We start from the raw sequence: 12,922 nt of genomic DNA, 5'->3' as shown, positions 1-12,922 counted from the left end.
ACCAATGAGAGGCTGTTGCGTGCGCGGGGAAAAGTATCCCTGATGTATGCATTTGTAGAGACTGAGTTGAGTTCTGTATGTGTTGAACTTTGCTATTGCTGAAGAGTTCTGTATAGTTATATAGTCTTCTATAGATAGACTTGTGTAACCTTGCAACTGCTGAAGTAAAAAGCCTTCCTATGGAAAGAACATCTTGAGTGAAGAGTATTCTTTTCCAAGGGTGATATAAGGTTGCAGTGAGTGCAAGAAGACTATATATCTTCTCATCTTGCCAGAGTAGCTCTGCTTTAAACTCTGCTGATAAAGCAGGCAGTGGACTTTTCTCCCAGAGGTTTTGCTTGAGCTTTGCACCAAAGAGGCAACCCTTTCCCTTGCGATGGACCGCAGAGTTCCACAGAATGTGCAGAATGTAATTATTCAGGGTGGAATTTTTAAAAAGGGAATCGGGTTGTAACTTTTATATCTGTGAAAACTTTGGGCAGTCTTCAATGCATTGTTTATTCTATGCAATTATTCTGTTTTATTACTTTATTGGTCGAATGTTGCAGTCTTCCCCTTTTGCTTTGTTTTTGGATTGTGGAATCTGCCTTGAGCCTGAAGAATGCTGTTGTATCAGAAGTTGCCCATCTCGGAATGGAAGAAACATGGCTGGTTTTCTGTTTCTTGCACAGCAAAGCCCTGCTGCCTGGGCAAGGCAGTTGGCTGTGTTCCCTCTCACCCACACCTGACCTGTTTAGTGTCTCTTTGCCCCCCCCCCACTGTTGCTGTTTCCTGGTTGAGCCCCCCCCCCCACCCCATGCCAAGAAGTTCTTTCTGCATTCACTCTTCCAACCCAATAAATATTGATTGGGGGGGATGGCACACAAATTTTTCAAAGGAGAGAAAACATTTCATCAAATCCTTTTTAAAAAGTGCGTAAGGCTTCTGGCAATAAATTCCAGAAACTTATTATGCACTCTCTCTCAGGGCTGCTGCTGACCCAAGTGCTTGGGAGATGGGAGATGCCAAGCACCAGATGGCACTGGAAGGGCTCCACTGGAAGCTTCCTGAAGACAGGGAGGTCCCTTTTGTGTATTTAAAGCTTATTCAACAGCTCAGTGTTACATTACCATTATGCCCAGAACCCTTCTCTCCCCTCCAAAGCTGACACAAAGGGCAGAAACAGAAGAAAGCAAAATAAAAAAGGAGAAAAAAAAGCAGCACATGAGTGCCTCTGAAACCTTGGAGGAGAGGTTTCCTATCATCTCTTAGAGGCAAGGCAGGAATGGTGGCCACTGATGTTTGTGAGGGTGTTCCATAACTTTGTGTTCCACTCACAGGTGTGTTTATCCCACTGACAACGGCTTTATGTTCCTGCAAATCCCACAATGGGCTTCATCCATCTTGTGGCCTGCTTTGGATTGTGGGTTCCAAAGCCACATTTCTTCGCAGAGTGCTGTAACAACCAAAGTTGTGGAACACAAAAAGGCAAAAGGCAGCTCAGCTTATGCTTACGTCTTCTCTCCTCCAGGACAGGCAGTGGTGTGGAGGCAGCTTCCCCTGCTTCCTTCTGGCATTCTTCCAGGGTGCAGCGCTGGTCATCCATTCGGTTGCTCTGGAATTTGCTCAGCAGGTCAAAGAAGCACTCCTCTTCTGAAGGGGCCCGCTTTATTTTCTGGAAAGAACAAGAAAAAAAGTATACCACCATCCACAGCTGGCTCTCTACTGTCTGTGTTAACATGAATTAACTGGTTGGCCTTTTCTTCCTTTCAAAATGGGACACTGAAATACACTCCATTGCTCCAAAAAGTTGCTCAATAATTCACAGAGGCCCAGACTGCTTCCAGTGCTGCCACCCACCACTGGCACACAGAGGCAGGGAGCATCTGTTGATGGAGGTTACTTGATAAACCCCTGCCACAGGTAAGTGCAATGTTTGATCATGATGGATGTTGACAGGCTCTTGGGATGTTCGAGTGCTACCACTTGTGCTTGGGCATCCTCCTTGCTGGATCATATCAGTGAGTTGCCGAAACTGGGGTTTGGCTCTCTGGCCCCTGGTATATACCTGTAGGTAACAGTTTGACTCAACCCATAATCCCCCCACCCTCGCATTCCCATAACATCAGCATGTGAAAGGACAGTGAGAAAAAGACATTGTTTTTGGGACAGGCAGTTTACTTCCTCAGGAAGGCAGATAAGGAGAAACAGGCACTATTGAGCTAGTTTCTTGCAAGCCAGAAGAGGCCCCATGGCCTTGGGCAATGATAACAGCTGGGCCATCTGCACCAAGGCTGTGTATGTGTGAGCTGCCAAGCCAAGCATGGCGCAGGCCTGACACATGTCCAGCATGTTCGGCAGATGTCATCTATGGCCACATGCTGGATACCCAGGCTGAGGAAGCAGCTTGTGCTCTTGTAGAGTTTGCCTGGGTCACCAATGGACATTGTATACTAACAGATTCATAAGCCCTGAAAATGGCTTTTGATAGCATCATTTTGGGTCCACTTTTCAGCTCCCTTTAAATCACTATTATGAGCCAATGGAACAAACTAACACCTGCAATGGGTGGGATAAAGAAGAACTGCACCTACAGTGAGTTAGGAATTCCTGTTCAGTTTGTTTTTTTGGTGGAGGGCGGGGGTGACACCATCTTCAGTTATAAGTGGATTCTGATTCAGCAGTCCTTCAAAATATGGAACTGCATTTGCCATTTCTTAGCCCACTCACCTAATTTATCAAGGTCCGCTTAGAGCTCTTCGCAATCCTTTGTGGTTCTCACCACACTACATAATTTGGTATCATCTGCAAACTTGGCCACCACGCTACCCACCCCTACTTCCAGGTCATTTATGAATAGGTTAAAGAGCATTGGTCCCAAAACGGATCCTTGGGGGACACCACTCCTTACATCTCTCCATTGTGAGTATTTCCCATTTATACCCACCCTTTGTTTCCTGTTCCGCAACCCGTTTTTAATCCATAGGACGACTTCCCCTCTTATTCCTTCATTGCTGAGTTTTCTCAATAGTCTCTGGTGAGGAACTTTGTCAAAAGCCTTTTGGAAATCCAAGTAGACAATGTCCACTGCTTCCTCCTTATCCACATGTCTGTTTACACCCTCAAAGAACTCTAGCAAGTTTGTAAGACAGGACTTGCGTCTGCAAAAGCCATGCTGACTCTTCCTCAGCAGGTCTTGCTTTTCTTCATGTTTTATAATTTTATCTTTAATGATAGATTCTACTAATTTCCCAGGAACAGATGTCAAACAGACTGGCCTGTAATTTCCTGGGGGGCCCCTAGACTCTTTCTTAAAGATTGGTGTGACATTGGCCATCTTCCAATCTTCAGGGATGGAGTCTGATTTCAGGGATAAGTTGCATATTAAAGTGAGAAGATCAGCAATTTCATGCTTGAGCTCTTTAAGAACTCTTGGGTGAATGCAATCTGGGCCAGGGGATTTGGTAGCATTTAGTTTATCAATGCCTGCCAGGACTTCTTCCTTGTCTACCACTATCTTCACTAGTTCCTCGGATTCGCCTCCTAAGAAGCTTGGTTCAGGTGCAGGAATTTTCCTCACTTCCTCTTGGGTGAAGACAGATGCAAAGAATTCATTCAGCTTCTCTGCAATCTCCCTGTCATCTTTTAGCACACCTTTTGTTTCTTTATCATCTATTGGGCCACCGCTTCCCTAGCTGGCTTCCTGCTTTTGATGTACTTGAAGAACTGTTTGTTGCTGGTCTTGATGTTCGCAGCCATGCGTTCCTCATAATCTTTTTTTGCCTCCCTTACAGCTAACTTGCTTCTCTTTTGCCACCATTTGTGTTCTTTAGTTCAGTTGGACTTCCATTTTCTAAAAGACATCATTTTCCCCCCTAATAATTTCCTCAACCTCCCTTCTTAACCATGGTGGCTTTCTTTTGGACTGGGCGCTGCCTTTCCTAACCTGCGGAACACATTCCAGCTGAGCTTTTATAACTGTGTTTTTAAATAACCTCCAAGCATCTTGGACAGTTTTGACTCTCTTGATTTTCTCTTTCAGCTTCCTGCGCACTATCCCCTTCATCTTTGAGAAATTTCCCTTTCTGAAGGCAAATGTAACTACATTAGTAGTTGTCACTTGTTCGCATGCAGAGATACAGAATCTGACAGCATTGTGGTCGCTGTTCCCTATCGGCTCTACAACACTGACTTCCCGCACCAGGTCCTGGGTCCCACATAGAATTAGATCTAGGATCACCTCTCCCCTGGTTGGTTCCACAACCATCTGCTCTAAGCCACAGTCATTTAGCATATCCAAGAATGCTCTCTCCTTACTATGACCTGAACATGCATTTTTCCAGTTTATGTGGGGATAGTTGAAATCACCCATTACCACTACGTTTTTGCTTTTGTTGGCCTCTCTAATTTCTTTTTCCATCTCAGAATCCTCTTGTGCACTTTGGTCAGGGGGACGATAATATATTCCTAATTTTAAACTATCCTTCACCCCTGGTATTGATATCCACTGTGCTTCTGTAGGGGAACCAGCTCCCCCTGCATTGTCTATTTTATTTGACACTATGCTCTCTTTGATGTAGAGTGCAATCCCACCCCCAATATGCCCAAAATTACAGCTCTTCAGGAAAAAACAAGAGAACCAAATAAGTACCTTTTACAGTCATTTATGGTATTTTTACCCAGACCTAATGATGAATTTGCAGCCAACATCTCATTGTGAGAGAAAGCACTGTTGCCCAGAGAGATGCAAGAGTGTGGGTGGTGCATCTGTTGCAGTCACACACAAGATGCTCTTCCTCCCAATGGACACAACAGTTATCTTGGCCTAACCTAACCCAATGTGCCCTGAGTTACTGTTGTTCCCTGGCAAGTGGCAAATGAAATGTCCCTGTTTGAACATTTTCCTCAGGCAACTGGCTCTGCACACTTGGATAAATTGTTGGCAGGGGTTCTGTTGCAGGCTGAGCCACTGCTGATCCACCTTCTGTACCGATAGTGTTGGTACAGCACACACTAAAGAAATTCACCAGCACAAAACACACTGATTATTATCAACACATATTGCTTTAAAATAGAGTTATAGATAAGCTCATGGAGAGGTTAAGCTATTAGCTGTGTCAGCTAAACAGAGCTTCCACGGCAAGCACCAGAGAATACTCATGGGAAACTCTTGCTTGACATTGTGGGTACTCTCTTGTAGGGTGCCTCAGAGTTTGATTTTGTCTCCCGTGCTTTTTAACATCTATATGAAGCTGCTGGGGGAGGTTATCAGGAGATCTGGCCTAAGGTGCCGTGAGTATGCTGATGACACTCAGCTCCACCTCTCTGTACTATCTGAATCAGGAGAGGTGGTTGACTTATTGACAGGTGCTTGGAGACAGCAATGGGCTGGATGAGAGCCAATAACCTGAGGCTGAATCCAGACAAGATGGAGGTGCTGTGTGTCAATGGGTCTTGGGTCCGTGAAGTGGGGAGACACCCTTTACTTGTTGGGGCTGTATTGTCCAGGAAGGGGCAGGTGTGAAATCTGGGCATGCTCCTGGACTCTGCTATGACACTTGAAGCTCAGTGATCAGGAGTACCTATTCCCAACTCCATCTGGTTAACCAGCTATGGCCTCTTCTTGACAGAGATGATCTGGCTACAGTAATCTATGCTCTGGTAACCTCCAGATTGGACTATTGTAATGCGCTCCACTAGGGGCTGCCCTTCAAGATTGTTTGAAAGCTGAAGCTAGTGTAGAACACAGCAGCAAGACTGGTAACAGGTACTGCTGGCTGGATGCACTTCACTCTGCTCTTAGAAGAACTGCACTGGCTGTCAATTTGCTAACAAAACCAATTCAAGATGTTACCTTTGACTTATAAAGCTCTAGTTGAGACACTGTGTGATTTTCAGTTGTTTGAATATATATAACCACTTCATCTATATGAAGCTGCTGGGGGTGATGCATCTGTTGCAGTCACACACAAGATGCTCTTCCTCCCAATGGACACAACAGTTATCTTGCCCAGTGACATTAGAGCTTGATATAAAAACAAGGCAAAGAAGAAAAAAGGGATTGTGAATTGTAGAAGATATAATGAAATTCATGACATCAGTATTTCTTAAATGCAATAAAACTATATGAATTTGAAAAGGCTAATACAGATAAAACAGAAGAAGTGGAAAAAAAGCACAGAAGAAAAATTACCGAAGACTGAAAATCGACTACTGGATGTAACTGTTGAAGTAGAAACAGACAAAAAAGGTAAAGGAATGACACAGTTTGTTCCAATTCACACTTGGAGATCTGAAATTTAATAAGGAACTGGGTAGTTTCTTAAATAGAGTCAACAACTGTGCTTCTATCAAGTATGCCCTTCATTGCTCTGAGCAATGTCTGCGGACTCCTCCTAGACAGTTCTCTCTTCCTGTCATCAATTTTTTATCCTTCTTCCATGATGTCTTTATTTTTTCTGCCATTTTCCCCTTTCTGTTGCATCTCCTACCTTTTAGTTAGAAAAGGTTTTGGTGTGTGCAAGTTCCCAGATTTTTAGGAGGGTCAGGAGCAGAACTGGGCCCGGGGGGGGGGGGGGAAGAGATCATTGTGCAAGATCTTTCTCAACAATAGTTCTTAGCAATAGTTTCCAGCAATGTGCAAGGGATCACACCATATGAACATGCCCCATCAGTCAGGCTCTCATACAGATTTCGCCCTTTATTACCTCTGGTTTTGCAACCGGAGCAGCAATCACAAATCATGGAGCAGGTCCAACTTTCTGAGTTCCTCCCTCCTTCTCCTCCTCCTCCTCTTCTGCAACATTGAAGGCCATTAAAGCTGCTGAGCAATTGTGATCCTCATAGCCTCCACCACTGGGCTTGGCCCTTGCTCTGACACCTGCTCTGATGGATGGGCTGCCAAGAGGATTTGCCAAGGAGGCTTCTGAGGGTCCAAAATGGCTAGGGCATCTCTTGCTTTCCTGAATATATCTGAGAGCAGGTGAGAGGGCCTCAGTACTATTAAAGTCACATGGCTGTCTTCACAGGGCAGGGGCTTTGAAACCTGGGAGAGAACAGAAAACTTGGGTGCTCAACAAAATGCAAACCTGTGTCAGGTTTATAACATGTTAATGGTCATTGTCTCCAAAGAATCCTGGGAACTGCATGGAGCTAAGGACTGCTAGAAATATTAATCTCCCCTTGTCCACCCAAGACAGTGCCCAGGTGTTGGGATCAGAAATGGGGACCTGCTGCAGCCCCAGAGCCTTCCAGCAGGATAATCCATCCAGATGCATCCACACATACTCTCAGAACTGTTCAGGTGGCTATTCAGATGCTTTAACCAGCTATTACTCTTGGTCAGAGAAAGTTGATGTCAGGGCCCTTGGAAAACAGCTGAGAAATGTGCCCCTGAGAAACTGGGAGAGATGTGAAGTGATCTATTTTTAATATATACAGAAAAAAATCCTGCTGTAAACATCACTATAATTTCAACAGTAACATTTGAATATAAAACAAAATAGGGAGCAACAACGGCAGCCTGTTTGCTCCCTTCCCCCCCCCCAACCCAGCATGTGTCAGGACCAGGCCTGCCAGTGCCCAGATGTCTTGCTGTGTAAGAATTGCAAATGTTTTCCTGTAACTGCTTTTCTGTTTCCCTCTTCCCTTCCTGGCAATTCCCTGGCGCCAGCTCTCCTGCAAGAAGGTGTGAACGGTTCCCAGGTTCTTTGAAGCTCTGTAGTGCAAATGTTGTAGAATTTGTAAGGCACATTTGGTGTGGGACAAATGGGGGGGTTGAAGGATATAATCTCTGGATCTAAACTGGTGAGCTTAGATTCAACTGTCTATTGTTACTCTATGCGTTGTTAGAAATAAACTGATTTAGGACTTTCCTACAGTCTCTGTTATGTCCATGTTCGAGAGCAGGACAAGGGTCCTGATCCGTGAGTGAGTATATATCAGAGTTCCGCCAGCTAGCTGGGGTGGTCCAGGACTGGCCGGAGCAGGTGAGGATCCACTTCTTCCAAGTGGGACTTCACCCAGAGGTGGCACAATGGGCCATGGTGTCGGCGAAGCCGACCTCCCTGGCGGGGTGGTACACGTGGGCAGGCGAAGCAGAGATCCGCCTATGGAGGGTACAGCTACTGAAACAACAGGACAAACCCCCGCCGGCATCTCCCCGTCCCTCATGGGAGGGTACCTCCCAAGCTCGCGATGGTAAGGAGGCAAGGGAGTCGCTTTATGCTTGGTGGCAGCGACTGGGACTGTGCCTGAGTTGCAGCGGTGAGGGACACAAGGTGGCGTTGTGTCCAAGTAAGAAATCTGACTCCCCGGTGGTTCCCGCCAGCTGCGCGGCAAAGATCAGGATGACTCCGGGTCTGGGGAAGAAATCCCCGTTCAAGAAGGGTACAGGACTACAAGTGGCATCGCACGAGGTGAGCTCGGCCTCCGAGGAGGTGGGTGGCCCCGAGTCCAGCAAGGAGTCGGCAGGAAATGACAGTGACCTGGCCTGATGCACGCCTGACGCCAGGTCCCTTCGAAGGGTGCGAAATTGACGGTGAGTGGAACCAATGGCCCATTCCTTCTCCCACTGACTGTGTCGAATCAGACTTGTGGGACTAGTGTGCAGACACAGACCCTTGTTGACACAGGTTGCACCCGCTGCCTAATTCAGCTGGCCCTTGACTTCTTCTCCCACTTCAAGTTCACTCTACATTTCCTCCCCGGGAAGGCCAATTGCCTGGCTGATGCTTTGTCTCTGCTGCCAGATCCTTCCCTGGGGGACCCCGCTCCAGTCGGGACTGTATTTTCCCCCTCTCAGCTGGGCTTGGTGGTCATCACTCGTAGTCGGGCGGCGCTTCGCTCCAGCCCCCTGGCTGTTCCCGCTGGAGGAGGCCCTACGGGGGGGGGGGGCAAGGGCACTTGAAGTGCCGCAGGATGAAGGGGGTGACCTGCTGGAAAAGTGGGGGAAGTTTTGGTGGAAGGGGGATCAACTGTATATGCCTCCGGCAGCAAGCCTCCTTGCGCTACAGGGCTCCCACGATGTAAAAACGGCAGGTTACTTTTGGTTTGTGAAAACGTTGCATTTGATCCGTAGACAATTTTGGTGGAAAACTTTGAGGGGGGATGTGGAGGCTTATGTGAAAGGTTGCCCTACGTGCGCGATGGCCAAAAGGGCACAAGGGAAGGTGTCCGGTCTCCTCCAGCCCCTGCCGGCGCCCACCATGCCCTGGAAGGTGATTTCTATGGATTTCATTACTGATCTCCCGTCCAGCAGAGGGAAGTTGGTGATCTGGATGGTTGTGGACTTGTTTTCAAAGCAGGCGCAAAGCAGGTCCCTTGCACCTCGCTGCCTACGGCGAGCAAGTTGGCCCGCTTGTTAGTAACTCACATCTACCGGCTCCACACTGCTCCTCATAAGATAGTATCAGACCGCAGCAGGCAGTTCATTTCGCAGTTCTGGCGGCACTTTCTGAAGCTGCTGGGCACGGAACTAGCTCTTTCCTCGGCGTTTCACGCGGCTACAGACGGTCAGAGCGAACCACGAACGCGACTCTTGAACAGTACCTGCGGTGTTACATTAATTTCCAGCAAGACAATTGGGTTGACCTGCTGCCTTTTGCGGAATTGGCCTATAATAACGCGGTGCATAGCAGCATGGGGAAAAACCCCTTTGAGGTCGTCTCGGGTCAATCGGCAAAGCCGTTTCCAATCCTGGGGGAGGTTCAGCAGGGGCCCGTAGAGCTTCAGGAATGGGTGCCGTCCATCCAGCAAGCATGGGGGCCGATGCAGCAGTCCTTGGAGAAGGCGAAGCAGGGGTATAAGCAGCAGGCCGACAAGAAGTGGTAGCCGGTGACTCTTACGGTGGGGGTTAGGATGTACTTGTCCACCAAGAACTTGCGGGGGCTGCAAGGATGTAGGAAACTGGGGGGAAAGTACCTAGGCCCCTTTCAGGTACTCAGAGTGATAAATTATGTGACAGCCGAATTACGGTTGCCAAAAAACTTGAAGTCTGTGCATCTTGTTTTTCATTGCAGCCTCCTCAAGAAGGCACCCCCTCCGGATGACTGGCGCCCTCAGCCGGCCACACCGGCCCCAATAACAGTGCGGGGGGAGCCGCACCACGAGGTGGAGGAAGTTTTGGACTCTTGGGTGCACCGTGCCCGGCTACAGTATTTGTTCGCATGGACTCATTTCCCGGTTGGGGACAATGAGTGGGTCGATTCTGAACATGTTCAGGCCCCTCGCTTGGTGAAGGCATTTCACCGGGCCTACCCCGATCGCCCAGGAGGGGGGAGGTCTTAAGGGGGGCAGAATGTCAGGACCAGGCCTGTCAGTGCCCAGACGCTTCGAATGGGTGAATCACGACCCTATGAGGGTTTACTCAAAAGCAAACCCCATTGCCAGCAACCAAGCTTACTCCCAAGTAAAGGATCGTGCCCAGGCCAGCCTGGACCAGGTGCTCGGGAGCAGCAGCAGCAGCAGCAGAAGGCCATTGCTTTCACATCCTGCATGTGAGCTCCCAAAGGCACCTGGTGGGCCACTGCGAGTAGCAGAGTGCTGGGCTAGATGGACTCTGGTCTGATCCAGCAGGCTAGTTCTTATGTTCTTATGTTCTAGATATGTGTTTGTGGGTGGGTGATTTTCCGTCCCCCCCACATGACGAACTCTGTGCACGCGTGCCCAAAGAAAGGGCTCTGAGTGCCACCTCTGGCACTCGTGCCATAGGTTTGCCACCACTGGTATAGTTGGTTAAGAGTAGTGGGCTCTGATCAGGAGAACCGGGTTTGATTCCACACTCCTGCTGGGTGACCTTAACCCAGTCACAGTTCTCTCCAAACTCTCTCAGCCCCACCTAACTCACGAGGTATTTGTTATGGGGAGAGGAAGGAAAGGAGTTTGTAAGCCCCTTTGAGACTCCTTGCAATAGAGAAAGGTGGGGTATAAATCCAAGCTGTTCTTTTGCAGTTTTTGGAATGGGAAGAGTAGAAGGCACAAAGCCCCCACCCACCCTTCTCTGTCATGGCACATGATTCTACACATGAAGCGGCTGTCACCAGTGGTCACCACCTCAAGAGGATGTGCGCTCACAGATGAGCAACCAGAGCAGCTGGGAACAAAGCCTGGGCCCCTGTTGTTTCTCCGGCTCAGGAAAAAAGGGATACCTTTCTCCTTTCAAAGAGCATTCAGATCTGAAAGGCTAGTCTGTCGACCCACTGCAAGGATGCCCATAAATAAATCCAGTTCACAACTCCACTCAGGCACCAGAGTCTTAGAGAGCCACAAGCTCAAAAGGATGCTGCTGTGGCACTAAAAGTCCTGGCTTGCAAAGTAGAGGACCTACAACCGGAAGTGGCCACAACAGCTGCAAGAAGAGGCTAGCTCAGAGGCTGATGGGTGCTGGCAAGAGTTTCATGCCCAGCTTCTGAACTAGGTGGCCTCCTCTTCAGAGTGAGACACTCTCACCTGCACTGGGAGCCTAATTCCAGACTGGACCTCCTGGCTCTAACACCACCATCCACCCAACCAGCTCCACACCAGTTGCTTATGGGAAGGAATGAAGAACTGCAAACCATCCATGTTAAATTATTCATGAAATCCCCATCCTATTTTGCTGGCACTGGGTTCATCCTGTGGTTGCTATAGGGGACAGAGTTCTGGGGACATTGGGTTAGGGCTAGTTGCACCCTACAGCAAAGAGTGCAAACAGTTACTTGACTTGCTAGCAAATGCCCGTTGACAGGGAAAGGCAGTCTTTGTGCAGTGGGCAGCAGAGCACTGATACTGCAAAAGTCCCCTCCCCCTACACACAGCCCCACGTATGGGCTGGCAGAATCAGGGGCAGGTCTGCCTTTCACTGCAGCAAGATCCGTGCCCAACGACTCACACAGAAGCTCACTGGTTGCTGGGGAATTGGCACAGAGGGCACCAAACCTGCTGCCTGCTGTTTCTTGGTCACATTAGAATATGACTAACCTTGCAGAACTTGGGGAAGTTTTTGCAGAACAGGGGAAAGATTTCAGGCTGGCCCTGACATGGGTCAACAGATTAAAAGGCTAAGCTGGGGGGTGGGGGAGAAGAAAGGTCAAGACATGGGGTTGCCCCCTTCCCCATCCCAACACCAGGCAATGAGAAGTGCATGAGAGACCGCTGGAAGCTTCATCTGTCACAGAAAAAAAGCCACACCAGAGAGATTCAAACAGAACAGAGAGTTACATAAACTGCCAACTCTGAAGAAGAACCTGCTGGCTCTCCCTGCACATGGAACTGTGAGACACGGGATCTGTCAACCCCCTCTCCCCCTCCAACGAATGGCACAGAGATCTTTGCAGATGAGGAAAAATGCCCAGCAGGTCTGGCCTGCACTGAAGGAGCATTTTCCTCCTTCTCATGTGGCAGAGCTGACCCCTGCCGGGAAACCATCTCTGGCTTTTGCATCCAAGCAAGCCAGAAGAGTCCATTCCTCCCCCAGCAGAACACCCAAGGGGATCAGCCTCCGGGAGGGCGCTGGCTGCATTCCGGAATGGATTCATTCCTTTCTTACCCACAAGAAAAGTCACCACGAATTTCAGAGGGAAAGGTTCTTGCAGACTGCTAAGGAAATAGGCTTTTGCAACCCACTGCTCAGCCAATCAAGGCTCCCAGTTCCCTCAACCCACTGGCAACAGACCCACCTCACTCCTTTTCCAAGGATTGGCACCTTTACAGGTTAGTGACTTACTTTTAGATGTCCAGGGCTCTCAAGGACTCCTGATTCTACATCCCAGAGAACAGAGACAGCCCAAAGTCCCACACAGCTGATGGTGCGGAGCGAGACCTGAGTGCTCCTGAGCTCTTGCCCTTTCAGGCTGCCGCTGAAGCAGAGATTTATGTGAGGCGCTCAGCCATGTGAAGAACGTAGCTTGCACCAGTGACCTACTCCAGGCTGTCATTAAGCTTAAAGCGACAGAGTTGCTCTTGG

General features: G+C 48.6%; 1 protein-coding gene across 1 annotated transcript in view; it reads right to left on the bottom strand.

The window, feature by feature from the left end:
• Positions 1-12,922, bottom strand: part of GPSM1 (G protein signaling modulator 1) — a 159,108-nt gene that overhangs the window by 20,084 nt on the left and 126,102 nt on the right. Inside the window, exon 12 of the mRNA XM_048512384.1 lies at positions 1,495-1,654. Within this exon, the coding sequence (XP_048368341.1) occupies positions 1,495-1,654 (160 nt within the window). The remainder of the gene's footprint in view (positions 1-1,494; positions 1,655-12,922) is intronic.

This window comes from Sphaerodactylus townsendi, linkage group LG12 (genome assembly GCF_021028975.2).
Source record: "Sphaerodactylus townsendi isolate TG3544 linkage group LG12, MPM_Stown_v2.3, whole genome shotgun sequence".
In the NCBI taxonomy this organism is placed as follows: Eukaryota; Metazoa; Chordata; class Lepidosauria; order Squamata; family Sphaerodactylidae; genus Sphaerodactylus; species Sphaerodactylus townsendi.
This window is presented reverse-complemented; position numbering and strand designations above follow the sequence as displayed.